The 25,846-nt window shown below is 34.5% G+C and overlaps 1 protein-coding gene across 2 annotated transcripts in view; it reads right to left on the reverse strand.

The window, feature by feature from the left end:
- Positions 1 to 24,891, reverse strand: part of LOC119634309 (pituitary homeobox homolog Ptx1) — a 42,827-nt gene extending 17,936 nt beyond the window's left edge. Inside the window, exons 1-3 of one of the 2 annotated variants that reach the window (XM_038028361.1) lie at positions 24,510 to 24,891; positions 17,153 to 17,926; positions 640 to 783 (exon numbers count right to left, since the gene is read on the reverse strand). In XM_038028361.1, the coding sequence (XP_037884289.1) occupies positions 640 to 783; positions 17,153 to 17,645 (637 nt within the window). In that variant the 5' untranslated portion in view covers positions 17,646 to 17,926; positions 24,510 to 24,891. Of the gene's footprint in view, positions 1 to 639; positions 799 to 17,152; positions 17,927 to 24,509 lie in introns of both variants that reach the window. The other variant, XM_038028360.1, reaches the window with a different exon arrangement.
- Between the last annotated feature and the right edge of the window lie 955 nt (positions 24,892 to 25,846).

Here is a 25,846-nt window from a genome sequence, read left to right on the forward strand (position 1 = left end):
CTCGGACTTTTTCTGAATACAAATTCTAGCAAAGACTTCCCTAGTTCAAAATTACAAAGATCAGTTATGCTTTCAACACGCCAGCATTTGCGATCTAATGTTTGTTTAAGAACACCATAGTTGTTATCTTTCTAAAGTCGATGTAATGTACTCGACCTCCGGTGGCGAATTAAGCCAGTGAGCCAGTAATCAGAGCCTGAATTTTAGCCATTCAATGATTCGTAATAAATCTAAGTCTCGTATCAGGCTATGGGCTATCGTAGTGATATCTTAAAAGATAACTAATCAGAGCCACACCGAAACATCGTAATTAAAGCTATTTCGCTTGCTTCTATTACGACGGATTCTTTGTTTGGGTACATGACATGTCAGTTAATTGAACTTTCAAGTTAAAGATATACACAATAAGGCCCCAGTGATCAAATGGTAAGGCCCAGTACACTTTCTCTGTGCTTAGGCTTGCTAAAAACCCCCGAATCAACTTTGCAAATGTCGGCACTCATCTGCAGCAAAAGACAAAGCGTGAATTCTCGTCTGTCTGTCCGGTTTCCAAGTCGTCATATTAACTGAGATAGGAGGCTTGCCCTATAACTTTTACACAAGTATGTGGCTTTTCTTAGATTGTTCTGTTTAACTTACCATCTTTACGGTCCCGATTGCGGTTTGCTAACGAGGTTGTTGATGTTGTTGATGTTTGAAAGTTATTTAAATGCGTGTTTTCCAAACCATTAGCGACCGCAGCCATGGAGCTATGGCTATCTCGAAAATCAGTTTCGGCCCAAACTGAAAAGAATAAACCAGCGCAACAGAAGACAATTTACAACAAATTAATGTTTTAAAAATAAGATTTTCTTAAATCTTAAAAGAAATTTAAAAAATTTATATTAATTTTTTTTTTTTTAACTGACAGTAAAGAACTGTAATATATTATAACAATAGACTTGCAAGTTTCTTTCTATCTATATATACATATATGTGTGGGTATGTGTGTCTGCATGTATGTGTACATAGTATACTTTTACATTACTATTATGAGCTGAGTAAGCATGTTTTTCAGCAGAGCTGCAAAGCGAACCAGACATATGTAACCCGTTGTTGTAAACGTGAAGCTACTTAAAATGCTATTAAAAGGCTCATAAAAGGATTTATGAGCATTTATGCGCTCGTTTTCTGTGATTATAATGGCTAACAGTTATATTCTATCGCTCCATTTTCAATATAGAAAATTCAGTAGTCTATTTATATCCCCAGCCAGGCCTTTGTATAGTTATAGCAGGCACTTTCGCATTCCCGATAGCGAGGAAGCTTTGAAACGTCAGTGAAGTTGGGCGAGTTGCTTCGTATGTTTTTACATTTTTCTTTTTGTTATTGCATTGTTATTGCTGCCATGAGTAACTAAGAAAATGGCTTTTAAGATGCTTCCTCCTACATAAGGTTCAGTCGGTTTAGTACGGTCAAGTGTATTGTTTATTAAGTTAATTAAATGTAAAGTTTTTTAAGTAACAAGCGTTTAAGCTGAAAAACTTGTAAATGATTCTTAAATTTTTTTGAAATTATTTCTCCTCTTCTTTTTAAGAAGAAGAACAAACCTTTTCTGCTCGCCTTTTCCTTTTGTAAATTTACTGCTTATGAGAATTTTCTCACACAACTGGTGTTCATTTTATATGACTTTGTTTTTGTTCAATTTCGTTTTCTTTTCTTTTCTTTTCCTTTTCTTTTTTTTTTTTTTCTGTTTGCTTTGTAATTTATGTCTTTTCCACATGTCGACGTTTTCATTACGCGCGTAACATTAGCTAAGGAGAGGGAAAACTCCAAATATTTCTTTAAAATATGTACTGAGTACAAATTGTCTCCGTGTGAGATGTGCACATCCATATGTACCTTTTCTATACATTTGTGCATACATTACTTTATATGATACCCTACAGGTTGTCTTTTGTCATCATTAATGTCATCTTGGCCTACATTTTCCTTCCCATTCCGTTCACGTTTCTTTCATTTCATATTTTCCATGCACCACTTATAGGGATATCTGTGGTTTTGTTTTACATAGATTTTAACATCTTCTAATTGTTTTTGTGGAAAAAAAAAATATACAAATTGCTTCTACAATAATTTAGTGAAAACGGATGGCTTCTATTCGAAGTGTAAAAGCATGCCGAGTTTGTTAATTCGTTTGTAACAGAAATACAGCAACAAAGACTCTACAAAAGCAAACATATTGTTGATTAGCACAATGTGTGTTTGCTCTTCTATTTGTTCGTCAATCTGTCCATCCATCTACTCAGCTGTTTACCTACATTAAGTTTGTTGCTGTTTCCTAGGTTTTTGTCGATGCATATATTCGCCGATTCGTCACCCACTCATCCTTTGTCTTGAGAGGGAGGGTATCTGAGGACCCGCTCCAAGCGAATATGAATTTTTGTCTTATTTTATTTTGCACACAACATGTTGACATAATATTTCTAAGAAAGGATAAATTTCAATGAGAATTCTATTTAAAATTCCTTCCATTCTGTAGCTGGATGATTAACTGACTTGCAATCAATTTAAATGAAAAGTAAAATTTATGCTAACATCATGTTAGAGTTGGTCAGTTTTCCTAGTCTCTATAATGAATATTAAGTTTGTTGTTTATTGATATAATTGGTGTTTCTACTACAGGACATTTAGTTGAAAAGTAAAAATTAGCCACATTTTTAAGTAAAGGACTTCCACAAGACATGAAGTTTTACAATCAAAATCTTGAAGTCATACTATGATTGTAATCTTTGGTGAACGTGAAGCTATCGTGAAGCACTTAAGGGCCATTTGCAAGTAAAGACTAAATCTTCAGAACTTGACTACAACTCTCTGACCTACTGAACATTACTACTACCACTTGAATATCACTTTCCATTTTTCGTCCTCTTCAAAGGCCAAAGACCTTGTATCGATTTAAGCATTTCTGTCCGTCTGTCCGTCTTATGTCTCTCCATGTGTTCTTGTCTTCTGACTAACTGAACCAGTAGATAAAACTGAAATTTCTTTAGCATAGCTATGCGCGCATTAAATGTCTCGCCATTTATCACTGGCATCGCTTGCTTCTCAAGACAATTTTTCCCCGACAAAGGGAAAAAGTAAAAATTGTGTTAAATATGTTTGATATCTTAATGGTCAGCTATGACTTTGCCTATGCAGCCACCAAAAGTATTTAAAATTGTTGTTGGGCTTGAAACATTCAGTCAGTTTAGAATGCCTCGTCTGTTTATTTGTCATAGCAACTTTCGAATTCATTCAGCTAAACAAAACAAGTTTGATAGACCTATTAGGACATCTATGCGGTGATAAGTGGTTGGGATTAGCCCCAAGACGATTGTAATTTTTTTTTAGTTAACTTTGATTAAATTGCAAATATGAGGTTAATGTTAACCTTTTTTCGTACCAATCTATCAAAATATTTAACCGCAAATGTAGTGTGAAATTGAAATATGTATTGGAATAAATGGAATAAATGAACACAATCGATAGCGAGCGGGGCATTCAACCCTTTCGCAAGGGATTAATGTGACAAAAAAAAAAAAAAAAAAAAATTCCTGAAGGAAAACATTAACGATTCTCCGCACGAATGATAACATTTTTAGATGCTGTCAAAATAAGTATTGAACGAACGGGACTGAAATTAATATTTATGACCAAAACAAAAGAAACATATGAACGAAAAATGAATGGAATAAAACCAATCTTTGAACCTTTACTCTTCTCCTTTTTTTTTGCATTTTTGCAATTTGTCTTCTGTTTTTCTATAAATGTTTTGCAAAATCATCATTAGCTTTGCGATCGTTAAGGCATATATGTGCCGAACGCAACTGTCAAAATGTTAAATGGAAAAACTAGTTGAGAAGAAAACTAAATCTGTGTACGCACATTTATCCGCACGGATAGGTAGAAAAAGTGATTGTTGGAAAAACTTACATCTGGCAGGTTTTCGCTTAGGAGGAGGGCAGGCAGAGAACTCTATAGCGTGTTACTCTTAAAAGATTTACTGTCGAATGCTGGTCATTTGATGGTTTCAAAATGTTTTGTTTACACTTTGGTTTGCTGTAGAATGGATTTGCGGTAAAGATCTCGACCGCAATTACCTTGCCGCCCTGACACCAACGCGCCAAAGTAATATATTGCACTACAACGTCGGTAGCTGAACGGAATAAAAATTTATTGGTTTTTCTTAATTTGAAACAAAGGAAAGGTTCACCACTTTTTTTTACTGCGGAGATAATGGTCTCTGTTTGTTTACTTAGTAACCTCGCTTTTTTTTCATACACACATACCCGGGAGAGGTGTCGTGTGTCAAGCAATTGAAGGCATCGCATGAATCCAAATATCTCGATACATGAGGCTCATGAGTTTTATGTGATTTTTATGAATGAATCTGACAAACCGTCACAACAGAGGACTATCTCTGAGTGTTTACTTTGTGTCCTTTTCTGTTTTTTTTTTTTCTGATTTGAAAAGATTTTCAATAGGTATCGTTTTCGTAACGTCTCTGCTCCTTAGCCATGGCAAAGAAATTTATTTCTTTTTCGTTTACAATTGCAACGTCATGCCATTCATGTGAGAAGGAAAAATCAAAAATTGTTTGTTTTATTTTTGCAATTTTTTCTTCTTTTCATTTTCATTTATTTGATGATTAATAGTTTTGATGTCACTAACATTTTCGCACCCCTCTGTCTTATCTATGTATATATATATATATGTATATATGCGCCTGTGTGTGCAGCAATTGACTTTCTCATGCAACTTTTTTTTTGTATGACTTGTGTTGTTTGTCCTTTAATTTGAAGGCACACATCGGGGGGAAGGTTTCTCTTCTCTTTTTTCAATGCATATTTTGTAAAAAGAAAAAATGGGCGTTAGTTTTTTTTTTTTTTTTTTTTTTTCTATGCTGCCGTCGAAACGTCTGCCGTCTATTAGCCTAATGCCATTTAATGCCTAATAATCTGCTAGTTTGACAATAACAATTCATATTTCCTGTCAGGCGTTGGAGGGAGGAGTACATTAGCATGTAAAATGTTAAAAATGAAAAAAATATATATTATTTTTTCATTATTTAAATTGTAGCAGGAAGTTTTTCAATTAACTTACTTAAGCAAGGTGGCCGTAAAGCTATTAATATCACAACCGTTTGAATATCTAAACTCATTGTGAGCTGCTGATAAACTTGCGTTCGCTTTAGAGCGATTACATGAGAACATACAGGCGCCGAAATGTTCAAGGTGTTGAGTTGAGTGAAGTGGGCGCGAGTTCTTCTTCTCAAATGTGTTAGTAAATTTGTAGTTCTTTTAAAGAATATTTTTAGTTCAATCTTTTTTAACCCTATATCTCGGCTACACAAATGTAAGCATGTTTGAATTTGTAAATAGGGGAGACTTGTTTTTCGTTTGCATGGCTTGACTCTGTCCCAGCGTCTTTTGGTTGATCAAGAGCTCAAAGCCTACAGGTACAACATACTTACTTTCAACATGCCGCGACTATTTCATGTGCGCTAAGGTCAATACATGATGATTGTAATCGATCGCAGCTCCAAATAATCCAAGGCCTTGTAAAAAAATTTGGTCTGCAAAATACATTTCATGACGTTCTTACGGCATTACTTGTTTAGAAAATGTTGAGCAAATTTATCTGGAAGCCCTGACGATGACATGACGACGACAGTCGCGGTGCATCTTTGCGACGGCAAATCGGACTCTTTTATGTGCGCACGTTTTCAATATATGGTTTACCAACGAAAAGTTACACACTTCAAGGGAAATGTTGAAAATGAAGTTTGATGAGGAGCGTCCCTTAGTAAGGAAACTATAGTATATACTTTGTCCTTCAAGAAAACTTGATAAGAATGTTAGTAATAAAATTTAAAGGAAACAAAGCGATCTGACAAATATGCCGAAGAGAATTACATTTTTTCAGTAGACGTTCCATAAAGTTTTGGGAAAAGTGGAGAGTTTTTCGTTTACCTTTTAAATCTCTTCTAAATTAAAATGTAGGGTAAAGGTAAAAGAGAAGTGGGGAACGAGAGAAAGAGGTAGGCAACGGCCACACTCGGCGGGATCTATGCCCGAAGCGCTATGGCTTTTCCGGCTGAGCACTCACAATTTAGTTACATCCAACTGTGGCCAAATCGAGCTGAAATTTGAACCGGTAAACACCGACTACTCGGCTATGCGGCAGTGATCGTATACATTATACTACTATACCAACTTTGACAGAATTTATTTTATTATTACAATTAGATGTTGCAGACCCGTTATATGTTATAATCCTTATACTCCACACTCTCATTCTCCGTAGTATAGTCCGAAGATATCTTAGTGGTTTGAAACAACTTTTCCGTAAAGCATTTTCTCTTTCATGGAAAGATATTAACGTCGACTTTTCATTTTTGTCAATTTTTGTCAAAGTTGACTTTCTATCGCGTTTACTAAGGCTATACAGGTGGACGGGAGTGTTTCTTCTCTCTTATTTACCTGTTTAGGTAATGTCATGAACGTATATAAAATATGAAAGCATACACAGTTTTCTAGGTAAACATATTTCATAAACAAAACATACGCAAACATCATAAACTTTGTTTTGTACGATAACATTTTCTAGGTTAATAATATTTAAATAAAAATGTTTTGCTAGTCTTTAGAGTAATGCTCGTTATGAAAATCAAATAAGAGTTTTATCTGAAGAGAAATGTTTATTCACAGAATTTCATTTTACGTATTTGCACAGTAACTAAACATTAATAGCACGTGTGAAATGGTTACAAAGTAATAGAGATTCTACTACGTCCAAATAGTCATAAGCTCTGCGCTGTTCAGTTAACACATTAGTAGTAGCAGTAGTAGTAGTAATACTAGTGTAGTAGATTTTCTTGTCGCATTCTTAATCGAATTTATCATCTCCGTCTGTCCGTCTGTCTCTTCGCCCTTGGGGTGTGCCTTGTGTCTGGCACCTGCATTTATCCACGTCCAGAATAGACAAAATTTTGTTACCTATAACTCACAAGCTGATTATTTTTTTAGTATATTATCCACACATGGGTTTGGATTTCAGTACGAGGACGAGGACGTAGACGTCATACGCTCAATATACAGCAAAGCGTAATTTACAGGATATTAGATATTCTTTATCTAAACTCGCCACAAATACTTTCCAAAGACAGACAGACAATCCAAGATGCAAATCGATTTAATCGTTTAACTCTGATGTCTACATTTAGCTAAATATTTTGTTATTAATATTAGGTTTGCGTCAAGCTTAAGATGTATGTAACCTGCTCACCTGCTCTTCTTATCTCTATTTAAGAAGGTGGACATCAGCATATATAAAAGGTGTTAATTCCTAGCTTTCGCTGTTTCATCGAAAAGAGCAAACAACAATATCGCAAAAGGATTATACGCAATAGAAGTTTCAAAGTAGAGTATTCTGCCGCCTAAAACGAAAAATTATCGTAACTGCAAAGGGCAGAAATGTTAAATCACGTCTATCGACGTTTATGGCATTTAGAGAACCCCCTACTAATTAATTTGTTCCTAAAATTAGGGCAATAGTCATGTAGCTCAACCTTAGCTTTCCTAAGGGCGCGTCGTTAGTGAAAGCTAGATATTCCATATATGATTATCCTCCAGATTGTTGCCTGATTTTCTTCATTTACTGTAGCCTGGGAGGGGAGGAAGATGAAAACATATCTTTTCCTCGTAGAAGCTGAAGGGTACGATATTAACCAAAATGTATTAAAACTTTCAGTTCATTTTTCGCCAGCGGTGTTAAACTAAGAGACTAGGTCCGAAGCATTTTCCGCTTTGTAGCACTTTTTTGACAATTGAACCACGGACTAAAAGAATGGTTAGACAAACGAACATTTTCACTTAATAGGCTTGACGTGCAATACAAACGCCCGATATCAATATTAGGCTCCCGTCCAAGTAAATAAAATCGAGAGTCTGTAAAATAAATTCATCTTAAAAGAGAATAATTTAATTTTATTTTCGATTAGATTATCAGATTCGCACCATGAAATAATTTTATTAACCTTAACTCGCCCATGTATATGAAGCGTTTGAGAAATTCATTATTTAACTATTATGGAATAACAAGCTACAAATATTATTATATATAAAGACACTGACTGTACACCCTGAGACTCTGAGAAAGTACAAACAAACAAAACGTAGTTAATTCCCTTTAACCAAAGAAGAGAAAAACAAATCTAAACGCATCCAATCCCATCAGAATGTAATTGCGATTATTTAGGAAAAGGGTGGAATACATGTACACATGTACGCAGTGACAAAATGGACTGAATGAATGAATCCTCTTTATGAATAAGAAAAGAGACATGAAGCACATACATGCTTTCCAACTAAATGACATGACAAAATAATGAGCTAAAGCTATTTGAGAAAGCAAAAAAAAGAACCGACATTAGAGAAAAGGATGCTTAGGGAAGATAAACGGGAACGAGAGTAGTAGATGCCAAGCCAAGCAAATTATCTGATGAGGAAAAAATTACAAAAGAAAGGAAAAGAAAACAAAATCACTGTAATAATAACAAGTAATAGAAACTAAATTGTTTGGCTAGGATTTGTTAGATAGACGTAACGTAAACGTGGAGAAGAGAGAAAAGACGAGATGGAGAAAGAAAAAAGCATCTGCAAAAGCTCATTAATTTTAGCATTTGTGATAACATTTACGAGCAATCAGTGAAGTGGAGCAAGAAGATAAAGAAATTATTGTAAATAAAAATATAAGAGAAATTTTCTTTGTCCCCCAGTTGGAGAGAAACCATTTTATTCTTTTATTTTTTCCTTTCTAAAATCCAGAGCATGTTTGTGCATATATGTGTGTGTGTGTGTGTGTGTGCACAACCATGTAGATTATCAAAGTCTTTTTCACTGAGCCGCACTTTCTTCCCAAGTCAACTTATTTTTCGCATTTTTTTCGTAAGCAAACGCAACGCAACTCATTCAACTGACACAACGTATCATTTATTACGATTTTACATCACAAGGCTCGCTCATTCTTCTCTAAAGTAGCTCTGCCTGTCTGTCTCTGTGTCTGTGCGTTTTGTTCTCTTTCGGCCCTCGACTAAATTGACCAATCTCAGTTTATTTAACATTAACGTTAAGATAATCTCTTAACGGTAAAATCACATTATTGGAGAACTTTGGCAAGACAGTGTGGCACAAGCAAGCAGAAGCCACAAATCTACTACGATAGCTCTCACATGCTTTTATACACATACGTAACGGAGATGTGTGTGCGCGTCATTTTGTCAACCACATGATACATGTTGTGGACCATAATGACATTATAATTTATTTTTGCCTTTTTTCTTTTGGTTGTTTTTTGTTTGAAAAAAAAACCAGAGCAGTTTCTGTGATATATGGTCTCGTACGGTCGGACTTGTGTTAGCGCACATTTTCCTCTTGTTCTCATGCCATATAACGATTGCGAGCGATGCTCATTTGTTGTTGTTTATAGATATGCGGAATGGAATGAACTGCAATTTGTTAAGTATTGATGCTGTTTACGATGTTGGACAGACAAAGAAGCAGAAGACAGCCATTATGGTGATTATCTGCTTTTTCTCTCTTCTCTGATTAAAAAGCGAACGAAAATATTTATGGGTTCATTGCAGCGATATGTCACAAACAACAAAAATTATATCAATTGTATGTACATGTATGTGTTTAAGTGTCACAATAAACAAATGACAATCATGTAAATAAATATACAATATATAAATATATATATATGTATATGTATTACATTTAAATGATTTCATTTTAAATATACTGCACATCAGCTCTGCAATTTATACACTTTTACAGCACACAACTGCTTACTTTGAGGTTATTGCATGAGCGTATCCAAGGGTCACATCTTGCTGGCAGGTTATCGTGTGGCCTTTAGAAACAACTGAGAGTTAAAACTTCAACTAAACCAATATTCGAGAAACGACAAAGTTCCGTTATCCGTTATCCTTTTTTCTTTTTTAAGGTTTCAGTTATGTCTGAAACTTATTTTAGAATTCATTTAACATTTGTACAAAGGATTTGAGTCACTACGTTACAAATGGTCATGACCGGGTCGTAACAGTGGCATGCAGTTCGTGGAGGCCTCCGAGACTGCATACATATATCGTGCAGAGGCTTTGCAAAGTGTAACACACTCGTATTAGACTCTACACTTCAGGGCAGGTGTTAGTGTAATATTTGATTGAGTGAAGAATACGTATCTATGACGTAATCGAGTTGCTAGTAATTGAACTCACACTCGTTGGAAGATACGGATTTAAACATCTGTTAGCGTCAGTCGAAAAGAGACTGTCGGCAAATCGAATCAACCGAGCAGTTGACACGCCCATATATGAAAAAATTTAATTTAAATTTCTCACCGACGTACTGAGTGAGATATTAAGCACTAAATGATCAAATGTAAAGCGAGGAAAACTTTCTTTCTCGTCATTTCGAATAAAACGGCTCTGGCTAAGGAAGATGTCGCAGTGAAGCAGCAAAAGTGGAAACTTGATATGCTGAAAGCGTCTTGTTTTGAATTTGAAACACGATTCCAAACAACAACAACAACAACTATCTTTTTTCAAAGAAGCTGCGGAATTAATTTTTGCTCTAAGGCAAAGTTAAGCCTTTTGTTTTCGTTGCTATTAATCGTTCTTTACTTTCGCGTGGAGAAAACATTTGCTCTTACTTCTGCTTCTAAATAAAATAATCGGAATTTTCGTGATAAAGTGAATACCAAGCAGACTTTCGACAGTTTAGATTAGTTTAGTCGGTGTGTGCGTAGGTTTCTTTGTGCGTCTTTCGTTTACAGCAAAGTGACAGCGTTGCACAGATCGCTTCATTCTTGAGGCGAAGCTGTGTTGATAAATAAAGTCGAAGAAAAAAATCTTTCCTATTTATTCTCGATCGATTTATATCAACCGATATTCGAGAATTTTCTACAAGGTTTCTGCAAAAAGACACGCCCACCTGCTATGTATGCGTACTGAACTTTAATTTTTTATACTAAAAAGTGGTCATTACTCTAAGCAAAACATATCGTTTATGATATTATATATGCTTCAGCGCCAAAATTGGATGGATTTAGGGCGTACATGCATTTAACTGTCAATAGTGCTGTAGAATTGCTATGTTTTTTGATCAAAAAAAAAAAAAAAAAAAAAAAAAAAAAAAGAGGCAACACATTTTTCTTAGGTATTAAAAATTAAATTTTGCACAAATATTATTCTTTGTCTGCCTGTACTTCTTGTGTATGTGTGTATTTTGTTACACGAACGATATCGATGCAATGGCAGGGGTAATGCGGGGAAAGAATATCGAGCGTACCAGAAGCAAACATACAAGAATGTTAACATACACCTATGATCCTAGGAAAGTAAACGCATAAAATATATTTATATGTATAACGAGTGTGGCTGTGTAACGTTTGGGCGTTTGCAAGTGAGTATGAATTTTTTGTTTTCATATGATTTGCGTATGAATCCTTGTGCTAAGCACATATTTTTGTTTGGTCTTTATTTACTTTTGTTGTCGCGTTGTTTTAATGTTCACACTCAGGTGTTTGTTTTCCATAAGTGCATAGCTTATGTTTATACGTTGGTCGTTTGCGTGTATTTGTATTTACATAAAAAATTTGTTGCTTCCATTTGCTGTATACTGTATGCTGTATGCTGTATGCTGATATTATTATTATTGTTTGCGTTGCTGCTCTGTGCTCGTTGTGATTTTGGTTATATTGAAAAGTAATGGCTTTGCAACGTGTCCAACCAATGTATGTTTCGTATTTCAATTATTGGTCTATTAAGGTGAAACTGTAAACAATTTTTATGCAACAAATTAATGACTTTTTTTCTCGTTTTTTTATAAATTCAGCTTCAATTCGCTTTCAATTGTTTTATGAAAAGATGAAATTTCTTTTTTGTATGAATTAATTTTTCATAACACATTCAAGTTCATTGTGTCTTTATTAGAATTTTTTTTAATGCTTTTTAATCCTTTTGCGTTATTTTTAAACGACACGATACATAACTTCAACAAATTGTCTTGTCTTTGTCTTGTTTTCTCAGAAGTACAAAAAAAATCGTTAATGTCGCCTTTTTTAATACCCTCAGGCAACAATATCACACATATTACTGCGCACGCCAGGCAATACCACGTACACTGAGCCTATTGGCTCTCGACATGTTTGAATTATGTTTTCAGCAGCTGTGTTAGCATATGTGTTACTCAATAGTGCCATCATCATCATCATCATCATCAACACTATGATCATCTTCGTTATCGACATCATTGGCCACAGTAACATCAGCAAGTGCAATAAAATCGCTAAATACTAATTTGGTTGATCATCACATTGGTGCACGGCGTTCCTTATTTAACGATTGCGCCTACAGTCACATATTTAATTGTTTTTGTTATTTACACAAAAATATTTCTAAATTAACTGCGCACTACACTTCCTTATTGATAAAAATACATATTTACCTATGCATTTGTATATGTAATAATACTCCGCACTGCTACAAACATGACAAATTGATTTGATTTCGAGCTTAAATTGCATTTCGATTTTTGCAAAGGATCTTGAAAAGATTGAAAAGCTTGTAATTATATCTACACTGACTAATTTTTATGAAAACTAATTTTCCAAAAGAACTTTTAAGCAACTTGCAGTTAATCACTCCTAATAAAGCCAGCGAGTCAATTGCATCATTTATTTACTTAATTAAGGAGGACTAAAGGGCTAAGGATAAATCTACATATAGAAGGTACGGTTAAGGGTAGCTATCTAGTTTCATAAGCTGACAAGGAGACGAATGGAGCTTCTCTGAAATGTCTACGAATAAAAAGCAAGAGCTCCTTCTAAAGTGATTCTACTGAATCAATATCTGGTGGATGCAAAGACAAGAAAGCATCCAAAGGAGACAAACATAATTTCACTTAAAATTTAAAAGAAAAATTTTACTAAAACATAATACACAAAGTTCCCAAGATTATCCAAAAGACGAGTATGCAAAATTACTAAGCAATTAAGAAACACGCCCCTTAAAAATGCTACTAAATTTTATCTACATCGATTTCAAGTGGTGAGTATGAAAAACTCGCCATACCAAGTTGAATACCACTTTCATATTACCATAGGATTTGAAAAAATGTTTAATAAATTTGTTAATATATTTGTATTTAGTGGGGGGACATTTATTGTCCATTATCATGCGGTATTCATTTTATGATTATTATTATGCTTTGTAACCATATTATACATGAAGAAACGTTGAAAAATTACAAAAATCTCCCATAAGTCATAATACTTTCATATTAAAATATTTTTCAAATCTTAAAGAATAATTTAAATATTTTCAAGTTTCGTGTCTCATCATAAAGAATAAGATATGAACGCTCGTTTGTAAACCAGAAGCAGATGTTTTCGAAAGAGTCGATTATTGAAAATGTCATATATAACGAACCATACATAATGGGCAGCTGACCTCACCGAAGAATAGAAGCACGATTCAAATAAACAATAGCACATCTATTGGTACCCATGCTAGCTGAAAGGAATAAGAGATAACAGGGAAGAGGATGGGACGTTCTGGCTTCGAACTGCAAACACTTTCGTGCGACTACTGCTAGATGGCGGCGAATGTTTTCATATTGAAAACCCATCATATCATGACTTTTGGGACGCCACGCCCATTTTTTTCTCATAATTACATCAGTTGATTAGAACCTTATGGTTATTTGCGCTTTGGATGTCATAACGCATTCCCTGTTTATATGGAAATTGGCATAGCAGGGAGACCAAGTCCCCAAACTTTGCGGGAACATTAAATATTTGCGGTGTTAGATACCGCTCACTCCCTTCAAAAAGAAGCACATGCCATACGCACTATTCTGGAACTGACTCCCTTACTCCCTTTGGAGCGATAGTAAAACCTTTTCACTGCGTATGCATGGCACCGTAGTGTTGAATCTTCACATCACCTAGCTATGTGAATCTCTTAACACATTTTTGTATTCAGCTTTTATTTTTGCATCGCCAGCATAACTCCCTCCTTTTTGTTGCTATACGAGTAGTGTTTGGAAAAAATCTTCATCCATAATGTCTCAATATTCGAATTTCTGAGGCAAACGCCTTGAGAACAAATTAATCTGTTTCAAGAATGGTGGTAGTTCAATGATCTCTCATTATCGTAGCATGCAATATACGCACGAAATTTAAAGAAAATAATTATAATTAAAAAGAAAGAAGCGTTTTATGAAAACTCTTTCATATATATATATAACGCGTTATAAAACGATTCTAATTTTATGTTTTAGCAATAAATTAACGTCGTCTTAAAGAAGCGTTTCTCGCTCGTTAGTTTATATTTAAAATGCAACCACATTCTGAATATAGTCACATCAAATGGAATTGTTTATAAAGATCGCTCGCTATATTACGATGACAGAGAACAATTTAACAAATAATTAATGAGATTAACATTTCTAGCATTTATTCTGCGATCTCATATCTCTCCCGCCTTCGGTCTATGGAAAGTAATGAACTGAAAAGAAAATCTCAAATATAATAATACAAATTTATGGGATACACCGCACGGTACAATGATGAAATCTTTAACGACAAATGACGATTTGTGCTCATATGTTAAATATTTGTTTTATTGGAAGTGAAGGTAGACTGAAATTTTTCAGCACAAAGGCATACCTATACTACTTATCAGTCAAAAGAAGAGTAAATGACTCGTCAGTTTTTTTCTAAAAAATATTTGCCTTAACCTTCAGATGGGAAATTGGTCTGGACATGTGATTATTGAAATAATTATAGATTGTTAGTCATCTTGACGTAGAGCTCCTACTCTGTTGTCCCACTGCAAAGACGATCGAGGAAAAAGCTGTCGATAAGAAGAAAAATGTTGCTGGTGGAAATTACTTTAAAAGAGGAAAAGGAGTAAAATAACCAAAAACAAAATTTGATTACAATCACAACCTTAGCAGCATTGCTTAGATAATTCCAAGTCAAGCATTGTTGTGACATTCGACACTACTTACCCTATATATTGCTTGGATGCAGAAACTTTTAAAACGAAAATCATTTTGCAAATTAATTATAAACATTTGGTTTGCTTCTATGCCTGATGACCGACCACACTACAAAAAATAGTTCCAAGTTGAAAAGAAAAGTTGCGTTAGTCGGATTGAGTTTCCCCACTTGTTGTAAGCTGTTCAGTTAACTTGGTTTTTATGATCTTGTGCCAAGAGTATGACATTTCAAGAGCTTGTCACTAATTGTAATTGTATGATGATGATATAAAAACAGATTATAGATTAATAACACAAAACAACAACAATAATAATAATAACAATATGAAACAGCAAGTAGAGTTAAAGTGCTTCCTTCCGTTTTAATCAGATTATAATCTATCAAAGAGCGAAGCTTCAATGCATATTATTTTAGAAGCGTGTAAGGGTGTATTTGTATCGTATTTGTATGTATGCGTATACTTCTTTCTGTGACCCTTAGACAAAGAAGCGTCACTTCAATTCCCAAAACAATTTGTTAAACAACACAACACGCCAAGTCAAAAAAAAAAAAAACAGACTGCACTTGATGCCGTTGTTTCGATGGCAAAGAGAAGAGCATATCGAATTTCCTTAACTTACACGTACATACGCACACACACACAGACGCGTAAGTGGAAAAACTCCCTGTTTGCTGCATAATTGAAGTGTCAAACAGCGAAATTACTGAAAACCGTTTCCGAACACTTTAGTGTTCCATGACTGCTACGGTAGACGCAAGGGCATCAGAGCAGCCAGCATCATATGATATCATATTGAACAAGATATATACATAGCACAGCCAGTTATTACATAATAGGTTTTTCTTGCGTACACATGCATATTTGTTTGTGTGAGTGATTCGATCAAACAAAAAATTTCATGCGAGAGGGATGTTCAATTAGCTGGAACGTTTCCATTCATTCAAAGGAACAAAAACAAAAACAAAAGCAAAAGAAATGAATGAAGTGAAATAGGAAAATTTGTATCTATGTATGTATGTATATATGTATGTATGTAATTCTCGGCTTTTGAAATTGTTCTACTTAATGATTACACAATGATTATGTTGGAATTTCGGAGACTCTGACTCTGCCTTTAATTTTGTTACAATTTTTGAAAAATATGATGCATGCAAAATTGTTTGAATCGTTGCAGAGATGGGTGGAGAGAGAGAGAGAGAGAGAAATGGGAAAAAAGCCGGTAATGTTTACATAAACGACATGTCTTTAACATTTATTTGAAAGCAAGTCTAGCGCGACTAATTGCCAACGTTAGTAGTGTGTTGGCGGAGAATTTGAATTTTTTGTATATTATATCAATTCTTACTCTGGGTTGCAAATTATGAAACAACACTTATGTTCATCGTGGCAAGACGACGCCACCGTGCATGATTTGTTTGTTTTACACAAATTTCACGTTCACTATGTAAAAACCTTTACTACGACAAATAAATATTCATGGGAAATGGCGACAGCTGTTGTTATGTTACAATAATTTATATCTTCAAATTTGTTGACGTTTATACTATCGTTATGATTGTTGTTGTTATTGTTGCTGTTGTTCTTCGTGTTGCTCTTCTAACCATAATTTCCATGCGATATGAATTTCGCAATAATTGCAATAAATTCAAGACTTGAAAGTTTGCCATGGGAAGTTCAAGAATTTCACGTTAGTAACGCAATTGACCTTGATCACCTAACATTCCAACAATCTTTCATTCAATTAATTTATATATTGAGATCAAACTGAAAGATTAAGTGTATGTTCCCTTAAGCAAAGTAAATGGAGTTCTAGGATATATTTAAATATTGATTATGTAATAGGATAAGTTGCAGGAACAATTTAGGAAGCGATAAAAGAAAGCGATCCCCAATTCCCTATGTGGTCACATTTACATCGGCAGGTTATGTAGGTGAAAGTCAGTCCCGAAGTTCTTTTGTTTGTTTGATGTTGTAATGCAATAATGCTGTGGGAGTGGGAGTTTCTTTTTGTTTTGAAGTCACAAGTAATTGAAATTTATTATTGTTGCTAATACTTACTGCGCAATTTTTCCAACGGTTCGTGTTTGGGTGTGTGAGACGGAACTACACCATGATGAGGATGTTGACTATAACCGGTTACCAAATCTTGACCGGTGCCATGATGCAAATGACTTAAGCTGCCAATTGGCATCAGACTCGATATGGCGGGAGAGATGCTAACTGATGAACTAGTATCATGGAGACTATGATGATTGTGCAAATGATCACTGCCCCCCACCGAGGCATTACTACCGCTATTCACCGTCGAACTGCCGGTACTACCACTACTCAGGGCTGTACTCGTAGTGGTTACACTTTCCGCTGAACCGGCCGAACCGGCGCCAGCTGCTGTTCCGGCGCTGACTAAATCCTGCAGGCATAATCCAGTAGACTCTGCCGACATGGCTTCTAGGCCATTTAAAGCCCCTCCACCGCCCCCGCCATGCGTGGCCGATGTTGACACTATACCCAGACCGCCGCCAGCAGCATTACCGCCGCTGGCGCGATCCATGCCTAAGTATGTTGGAAAAATGGTGGAAAATCCTTGGGCCACAGCCTGATGCGGCTGATGATGGGGATGCAGTGTGGCTTGTTGATGATGGGGATGGAGGGGCGGCAGATGATGGTCTCTGCCGGAGAACTTCGTCGTGACGACGTCCTTGAAATGTTGCAATAATGTAGTCGTCGTGATGAGGCCGGTATCGTACACTAAGGGGTTTACAAAGTCAACAGCACCAATTGAACGAACTGGTACTTAATAACGTATACGAGTGCGTGCAAATACACAAAGGGCTGTAAATAGCAATATAGAAAAAGAAAAAAGAAACAAGAAATGATAATAAATTAGATAACGAAATCATTCATGAACGTACATAAAATCACGGTCGTATTTCTTTCTTCAGTGTTTTTTTTTTTTTTTTTCTTTTCTGTGAGATTCAAATAAAATGTCTTTGTTTTTTCTTTCCCTTATATGCATATACATATATATATCATTTTATTAAATAAATTTACTTTTGATGCAATAACAATAAGATTAACCTCGACACCGCAAAACCTAATACCAACACATCCACCATATTTCAATCTTACAAATATTTGAATTTTCTAAAGTGCCTTTAATGCCTGCCTGCATGCCTACGGCGTTGAGTAGTATGATATGTAAAAAAAGCATACTTTTATTTTAATATTCATAATAATGTTCTTGAAAATGCGAGTTTTTTTTGTTTCTTGGCTCTTCTTAGTCTCTGTCTGTACACACCACAACAAGTCTCTACAATGATATCAAAGATAAACGAGCTGAGTTTTTTTTTTTTTATTCAGATAACAGCAACCGGAGCTGAATAACGACGCATATGTTATCTACTTGTATAAGCGATTATGCGTTTGCATGTGTATGTATGTATGTGTATGAAATAGTATTTACATTTCTGTGATATTTTATGGCTCTTTTTCTCTATATAAATGCAAATACACACATGCACACATATGCGTGCATTCCGTTATTGCTTATCACAATATAAGAGAACCACTGTTCATTTAACAAAATTGTTAATAAATTTTGAAGTTCGTTTCCTTTTTGGTATTTTTCGCCAAACAATTGACATTTTATTGAATTAGCACTCAAATGGATTATATTTCTAAAAGGAATTTCATAAGAGGCTTGCATTGCGAAATTATGAAAATCATTTTTAATTCCTGACAAAGAAAACTCTTGGTTTCTGCTTAAGCTTGTGCCTAAACTCGGAGACGTTAACTGTTCAATTCACTTTCATATAAATCATCTGTAAACAATACAATCATACAAACGCACGGAAGTAACAAAAGTGGAATGTTACTGTTGCTTAATCTTAAGGAGAAGCCTATTATACTCATAGCACTATATGGGTGCCTTACGACGGCGCAAATTCTTTGGGCGACCTTTGGGCTACGTCGACATAATGCTTTTCTATCATAAACAAATGCATTTCTTCGAAACTGTAGGAATCACACGACCTAACATCGGCTTTATCACGACATAGGACTAAATAGGGCTACAAAATCGGCTTATAATCGAAATAGGGGTGCAAAGGACCAAAGCTTACAATATGACTTTTGCAAGGCTTCTCCTGTGTAAGTGTTGACTATCCATTAATTTGCGCAGAACAAAACGAGGACGGACGTTTGGTGAAAATGCAATCGATTAGTACTGTGGAGGTAGGTGTCTTTACTAGTGTAAGTTATTTTGGCAATGCTTTTTACAACGCTCGTAATAAAGTCCGCTTACATCTCTATGATCTTTTTATATTCTCGCCATATTTGTAAGGGCAATATACGAGTAGAAAACTCCAGCAACTAACGACAGCTGTCGGAATTTGATTACAGATTTATCCATTGAATCAAGACATGAACGGTTAGTATTCGCACTTAGTTCTTGTCAACCTACCGAGTGAAAGGCAGACAGAAACAAACCTACATTAAAATATAAGTTTAAATAGAAACCGAAAAATTTCAATAGAATTTCTGACATCAGTTGATACCTTGACACTGGCTGATAGCCAAGAATCATTTCAGTTGTTGGGTTAAGGAAAAATTCTGTCACAGGATCCAAGCACAAGGACGTAGATGTATTGATTGGGAGAAGTGATTGAAATAGTGTCCTGACGTATCGAAAACCCCGTCAAATATACAAATTCTTGAAAAATTTGAAATTTAGTATGCACCTAAGCATGTCCGCCTATTCGTTTGCTTATCTGTCCGTAAGCCCAATTGTGCACTATCTGTGGTGAACATTCTCCCGTTTGCAAATGTGATGAGAATTTTAATATGACCCAAACCGGTCAAAGGACACGCCTATGAAAGAAAAGCAGCGAACACCTCTGCTTTCCGGGTTTTTTGGTTGTTACTCATAAAATACAACATAAGCACATAAATCTCCTCTTTTATTCTAACAAAAAAAAAAAATAAATAAAAATAACCTGCGCCCACCCAGCAAAAATTCCCTTTTTTTTTCCTCTTTTTAGTCGGTTTAGTCGCTTACTTATTTCTCTTATGTATATATATATTTATTGTTTATTTTTGTTTTAATTGTTTTTTCTTTGCTTTTTTTTCAGCCCTCAATACCAAACTTCTTGCGGTAAGTATTTGAGAAAAGTTCCAAATTCTTAAAGCAATTTTATTTATACCCTCTTTTGGATCACATCAAAATCCCGAATTGCTCACAATACCAATTTAGGACTATTCCGGTTATTCGCACTCGCTAGTGCGACACGTTCCTATGCTATGATTTACAATAAATTGTAAAATTTCTGACTTGATCCATTTTGCCTGTCATCGTTTTACATACGAAACGGGATAATGCGCTCACTGAAGAAAGACACTTAAACCTGCTAACAACTTTATTATGATCGCACTTTATGACCATTTAATTAAAATGCATATTAAAAATTTTATTAGCAACGTTTTTATGATCGACGATGTGAGATTTTTATGCCGTTTGCGTTATGTATGTGTGTGCTTTCACAATCGAATAGTCTAATAAACGAAAATTGTCTAGGAGAGTGCAAGCATAATGCATTTATTTATGGCCTCTTAACGAAACACGAATTAAATAAAAAATAAAAAAATTAAATAAATAATTAAATAAATATTTCGTGTAGAAAAATAAATATTAATGCAAATATAAAATTTTTAAGTGTTTATGCAGATTCAAACAATAAAATTCGAATGCATTTTTGCCATCCATAAGAAAAGTGAAATGTTTTTAGTTCGACTAATGATACAATTTTGGAAAACAAACGTCGCGTCTGTCTTATGAAAAATTATGAGACCACAAATGTTGTGATCACCTTGTCATCAAGCGAGGAGGCTGTTTATAACATTAATTTATTTTATACGATTTATGTATTCATTTGCGGTCCATATACCGTTCAGTATATGTATCAGCAGATTCCAATAAATTATCGCGCAGAAATTTTGAAATATAAATGATGGAATCTAAACTCTCTTGGCTAAGATATATTTATTTATTATTATTTCTTTGTCATTTTAAAAAGAATCTTAAAAATAGCAGAAAGCTTTCGGAAAACGGAAACCCTACATGTGAAACTATATTAAAGTCGATCATATAATAAAGTTGACTTATTTAAACCTAAAGTAGTCTTCGTTATCCTCTGAAATCTTAAGCGTGCACTCGTACATATCAAAATCATACAATTTGCAGCTAATTATGCCAATAAGCCAATTAATCGTTCTGAACGGTTTTAAGGGGATGTTTTTCACCTCGGTTATATTCTCGTCGGTTGCAAAGTATTTTAACAAAGAGCATTAGACTTTCCGCTAATCAAGTTAATAGAAGGGAGCGCAAGATTTTTAGCTTTTTTCATTATCGAATTACACCACTTCAACCAAGATCGTTCGGAGGAAGGGTCCGTACAATTGCAGTAAGTAGTTAACCGAAGTTAAAAAGCTTGTGCTAAAGACGAGCTTTAGTTTTTGCTCTTAATCCGTTGCTTCATTTTGGCACCCGTAAGATTAAAATAAAGAGAAAAAACTAAAAAGACGCTTTACTATCGAAACCATTGCAAAATCTTGAGCTCTTATTCCGTATCAAGCAATCTCTTTAACTTAACTTATCTACAAAATCAAAAGCTCAAGTTGAATGCAAAACTTCATTAGCAGTGATATCAGTGAATTCACTTCGACATCTCATCTACATTTCTTATGCCACATTTAAAACATGTGAAGCGACATAGCGAATATGTTAAATTAGTCTGAGATATGCTACCTAAAATCTGCTCCTTGCGGATAAGTTGAAGAAGTCAAACTCTATGTGCTATCAGTCGCGATAATCTATAATCCGCAATTTGTTGGCCGATAAGGGTTAATAGTTATGGGACATAAAATGCTAAGCAAATATATCTCTTGGGTAGATTCACTTTAGTAAGAAAAGTTGTGAATAATGAGACGCAATTCTAATAAGATTTTCATATCTCTTACCGACCATGCTGACTAAAAGAGAAAGAAAGAGAGAGAGAGCGAAAGAGTGAGTGAACTCTATGCAGGTAATTAATATTTTCACCTAATAAGTTAATAATAACAACTGCGGCGTACGAAAAGAAGAATTCTAAGCTAAGAAAGTTTATTCGAAAAAGCGTATACAATACCTATCGTATAATTACGTATATAAACATCGTGTTAGAAATAGAGTTAAGCTAAGCAGATTCATAGGTGCAATATATTCATGTTTCTTTATACCCGTATTCGATATATGCATGAACATATACATATATGGCCACGAATATATTCCAGAAAGATCGGCTTTGAAAGCGCTTAGTTTAACTTCAATTACAACACGATTTCTTGAAATCAAAACGTGGTTGGAGGCAGCCGCCCATTATCTTTGTTATAACGATTTTAAAAGTTCTAATAGCAAAACGATCAAACAACACAAGGATTGCAAGGGTAAACGGAAAACTTCTCCCTAGTTGAGCCTCAAAAATGCTGAGCTTTATTGCCAAAAAAATTACTTTACCCTAGATCGCTTTCTACGTTTTTTGAAAGTTCACTATGATTGTGGGCCAACCTAATCTTTAAATTTATTAATTAATAGACTTTCCGCTGATTACTTACTTACCGGATTAACATTTATTGACTTCTGTATCTGATTCTGTCAATGTATACGACATCATAAATATGGACTGATATTGATGTTTGATTGATAAACTTTCCAAATTCATTGCCAACCTTAAGTATCTGCGCAATTTGCTTTGATTGCATTCAGCTAGCTATGCACTGTCTTTAAGCGGGTAGACGAGTGCAAATTTCTTTAATAAATGCTTGCAAAGTTTTATTATCCGCAAAAAATTTGTCCCTTGAATATTTCGGAATTTCCTCGCAAATTCAAAAATATCTTGAACAAGAGACTGGCATTGCTGAGCGCAATTTTAATGACAATATGACTTTTGTTTTAAAACCTCTTAGGTTTTAAAGATAGGATAAAGGATATTGGTACCCAATCGGGCAATATTTGCATTGAAGCCGACGCGAACCGATTCAAAAAAGTTGAGCAGGCTTTTGACACGTGCCGGAAAAAGGGCAGGTTGTAGCATAAAATCTCCAAGAAGAGAGAAAGAGACGGAATATTTGAATTTGGAAGGTCAGTTTTATCGTCCCTGAGTTGCCGAGTAATAGAGAAAAATAATAACAAATTTATTATGATAAACGGTTTCTATAGCATATTCTAAAATCCTAAGAGAGCAGCACAGCTAAAACAAGCCTCTCATTTCTTTCATTTGAATTTGTTACTATATCTTCAAAACAACATTTTCCGTAGGATGTTTTCGATAAGTAAATTTAAAGATTTTTTATTAATAAAAGAATGATATTTTTTTTTTTTTTTTTTTGATCGGAAATTGCACTCTTTCACTCCAACAGTCGTCAACGATTTTGTTTTTGAGCTAAAGAAGTCTGCAGAGAATAGCTGCGGCGCCGTCATGTCCAAAATAATTCGCTTATATGATACTTAAAGGTAAGCTTAACATTCTTCTCAAATGTTATTATTCTAATACCGTCCTCTATTCAAAAAAAAAAAGAATTTTGCATTTACGCTATTACTGTTCTCTACATCTTTAAGTATCTCTTGGTTAAGCAGATCAAGACTAGAATTCATTTAAAAAAAACATCGAAATTGAATATATTTGTAATGGAGCCTTGCTTTCTGCCTAATCTGCATCACATCATCACACACTATATAATAAATTTGATATTTCATAAGATCTTCATTCCAATTGGCTCCCGTCGCTTTTCTTTGAATATGAGTAAATACGCAAAGTGACTTTTTTTACGAGATTTCTCCTAAAAAAATAAAAATAATTCCTATACAAGCCCAGTCGAAAACACCTTCTAACACTTTGCTGAGCTAAGCAAGCTCGATGCCGATTTTAACGGAGCTTCTACACAGCAATGATCTCGTGATAACACCTCTACTATGCGTAGCAGTTATTAGTAAGTTCTACTTATGTGTTTCTCGGGAGTTTTTCAAATTCTCTAAAGTCATTCTCAAATTCTGTAGATTCTTACAGGATGTGATTTGTCACCTCATGTGGAAACTGCAAAGTTAAATGTGTTCGCGTTCAAGTTTTCAAGAAAGCCATCTAAAGAAGACTGCAAAGGGGATCAATTTTTTTGAAATTGTCACTTAAGAAAATATATAGGAGCAAGGATCTATACAAGTCTATTATCTATCAATTTTTAGCATTATACCGCTGGGTCGATCCAGTATTGCGTTTCTTCTTGTCTGTTGCTATCTTCTTGTTATGCGTTTCAGTTTCAGATTGAACATATATATGTATTTTTATTTTTTGATCTTTTTCAAAATCTCATTCTATTAATGCCTCACCTTTCTGTGCTACTTTTTTATATGAACTTTAATCCACTTCAGTACGGCAAAATGCGTCGAGTTTTATTGTATACACATTAGAAATTTAATTTTTTTTTTATTGTTTCAAATTGTTGTGTTAAGGACTTTTTTTTTTAAAAAAAATAACCGTCGGTCACGTATTACAGCAATAAATCACTGCCGGAGATTTCTTAATCACATAACCGAGAGACTTTTGTTTTTATTTTTCCGTTGCTCTTCCTATTGTTGTTGTTTTCGTTGCTGTTGATCAAATGCATTCAGTTTAATACAAATTAGGTTAATGTCAACTATTTAAACTTTTTAATGAAATCTATTTTATTTTTTTTTATTTTTATTTCTTTTTTTTGGTTATAATTTTGTTTTTTATATATATATATATATATATATATATATATTTATATATTTCTTTAGTGTGCGCGGACAAACGAGAATCTATTTTAATCACACTCTGACAAAACAAATCGCTATTGATATTAGTATTTAAATGGGATTATATAGGATTTGGTGCATTATTTAATTTTCCCTTTTTTTTTTTCAATGATTTAGTGATTTAATGTGATTTCACTTTTACGTGTTTTTCCTTTTTTTTTTTTTTTGCTTCTTCGTTTTCAAATGTTTACACTTTTATTTGTTATATATTGCATAACAGTTTATATGCATGTGTATGCGTGCATATATTTTTACCCATTTGCGTACACATGTAGCGGTTTTATAATATTTGTTTGTTGTTGCTGCGATTTGAATTAAAATCCGCGACGGCTTTAAAAGGTTTAATGAATTAATCCGATGGATAATTAGACGTATACTACCAATGGTTATCAGAAGAGAGTGTGACTGCTTTGCTCGTACAGTGAATGATATGACGGTAAATAATCAACTGTTGAAGATTGACTGGCAATTGGAGGTTAAACGAGCGATATTTCTGTAACGAAATGATTGAGTTTGGCGCGCGCGAACACGGCTATGGTGGGTAAACAAATTTTATACAACGACAACGCTAGACGAGTATCGGTAGACGAATGCCAATAAAGTAGCAGCGGAAAGCGGATACGTATCTCGTATAAAGAGCAATGATGACTTCAAAGTTGCTTACTATTAACAACGAGTTGAAGTCAGCCATTTAAAGTGAAATTAGGGCGTTTATGGCTCTATACCATCCTTTCGCTCTTCACACGTCGTTCTCTCTTACACTAACACAAACGAAACGAAACGATATGAGTTCAAAAGCACTTTATATTATAGCACAACGCAAAGAGGTCACTTGGAAGTTTAGAATGGAAATATTTACAGATATATAGATTTTCTTTACCATCTAC

The sequence above is a fragment of the Glossina fuscipes genome, unplaced genomic scaffold, assembly GCF_014805625.2.
Source record: "Glossina fuscipes isolate IAEA_lab_2018 unplaced genomic scaffold, Yale_Gfus_2 3, whole genome shotgun sequence".
Classification (NCBI taxonomy): Eukaryota; Metazoa; Arthropoda; class Insecta; order Diptera; family Glossinidae; genus Glossina; species Glossina fuscipes.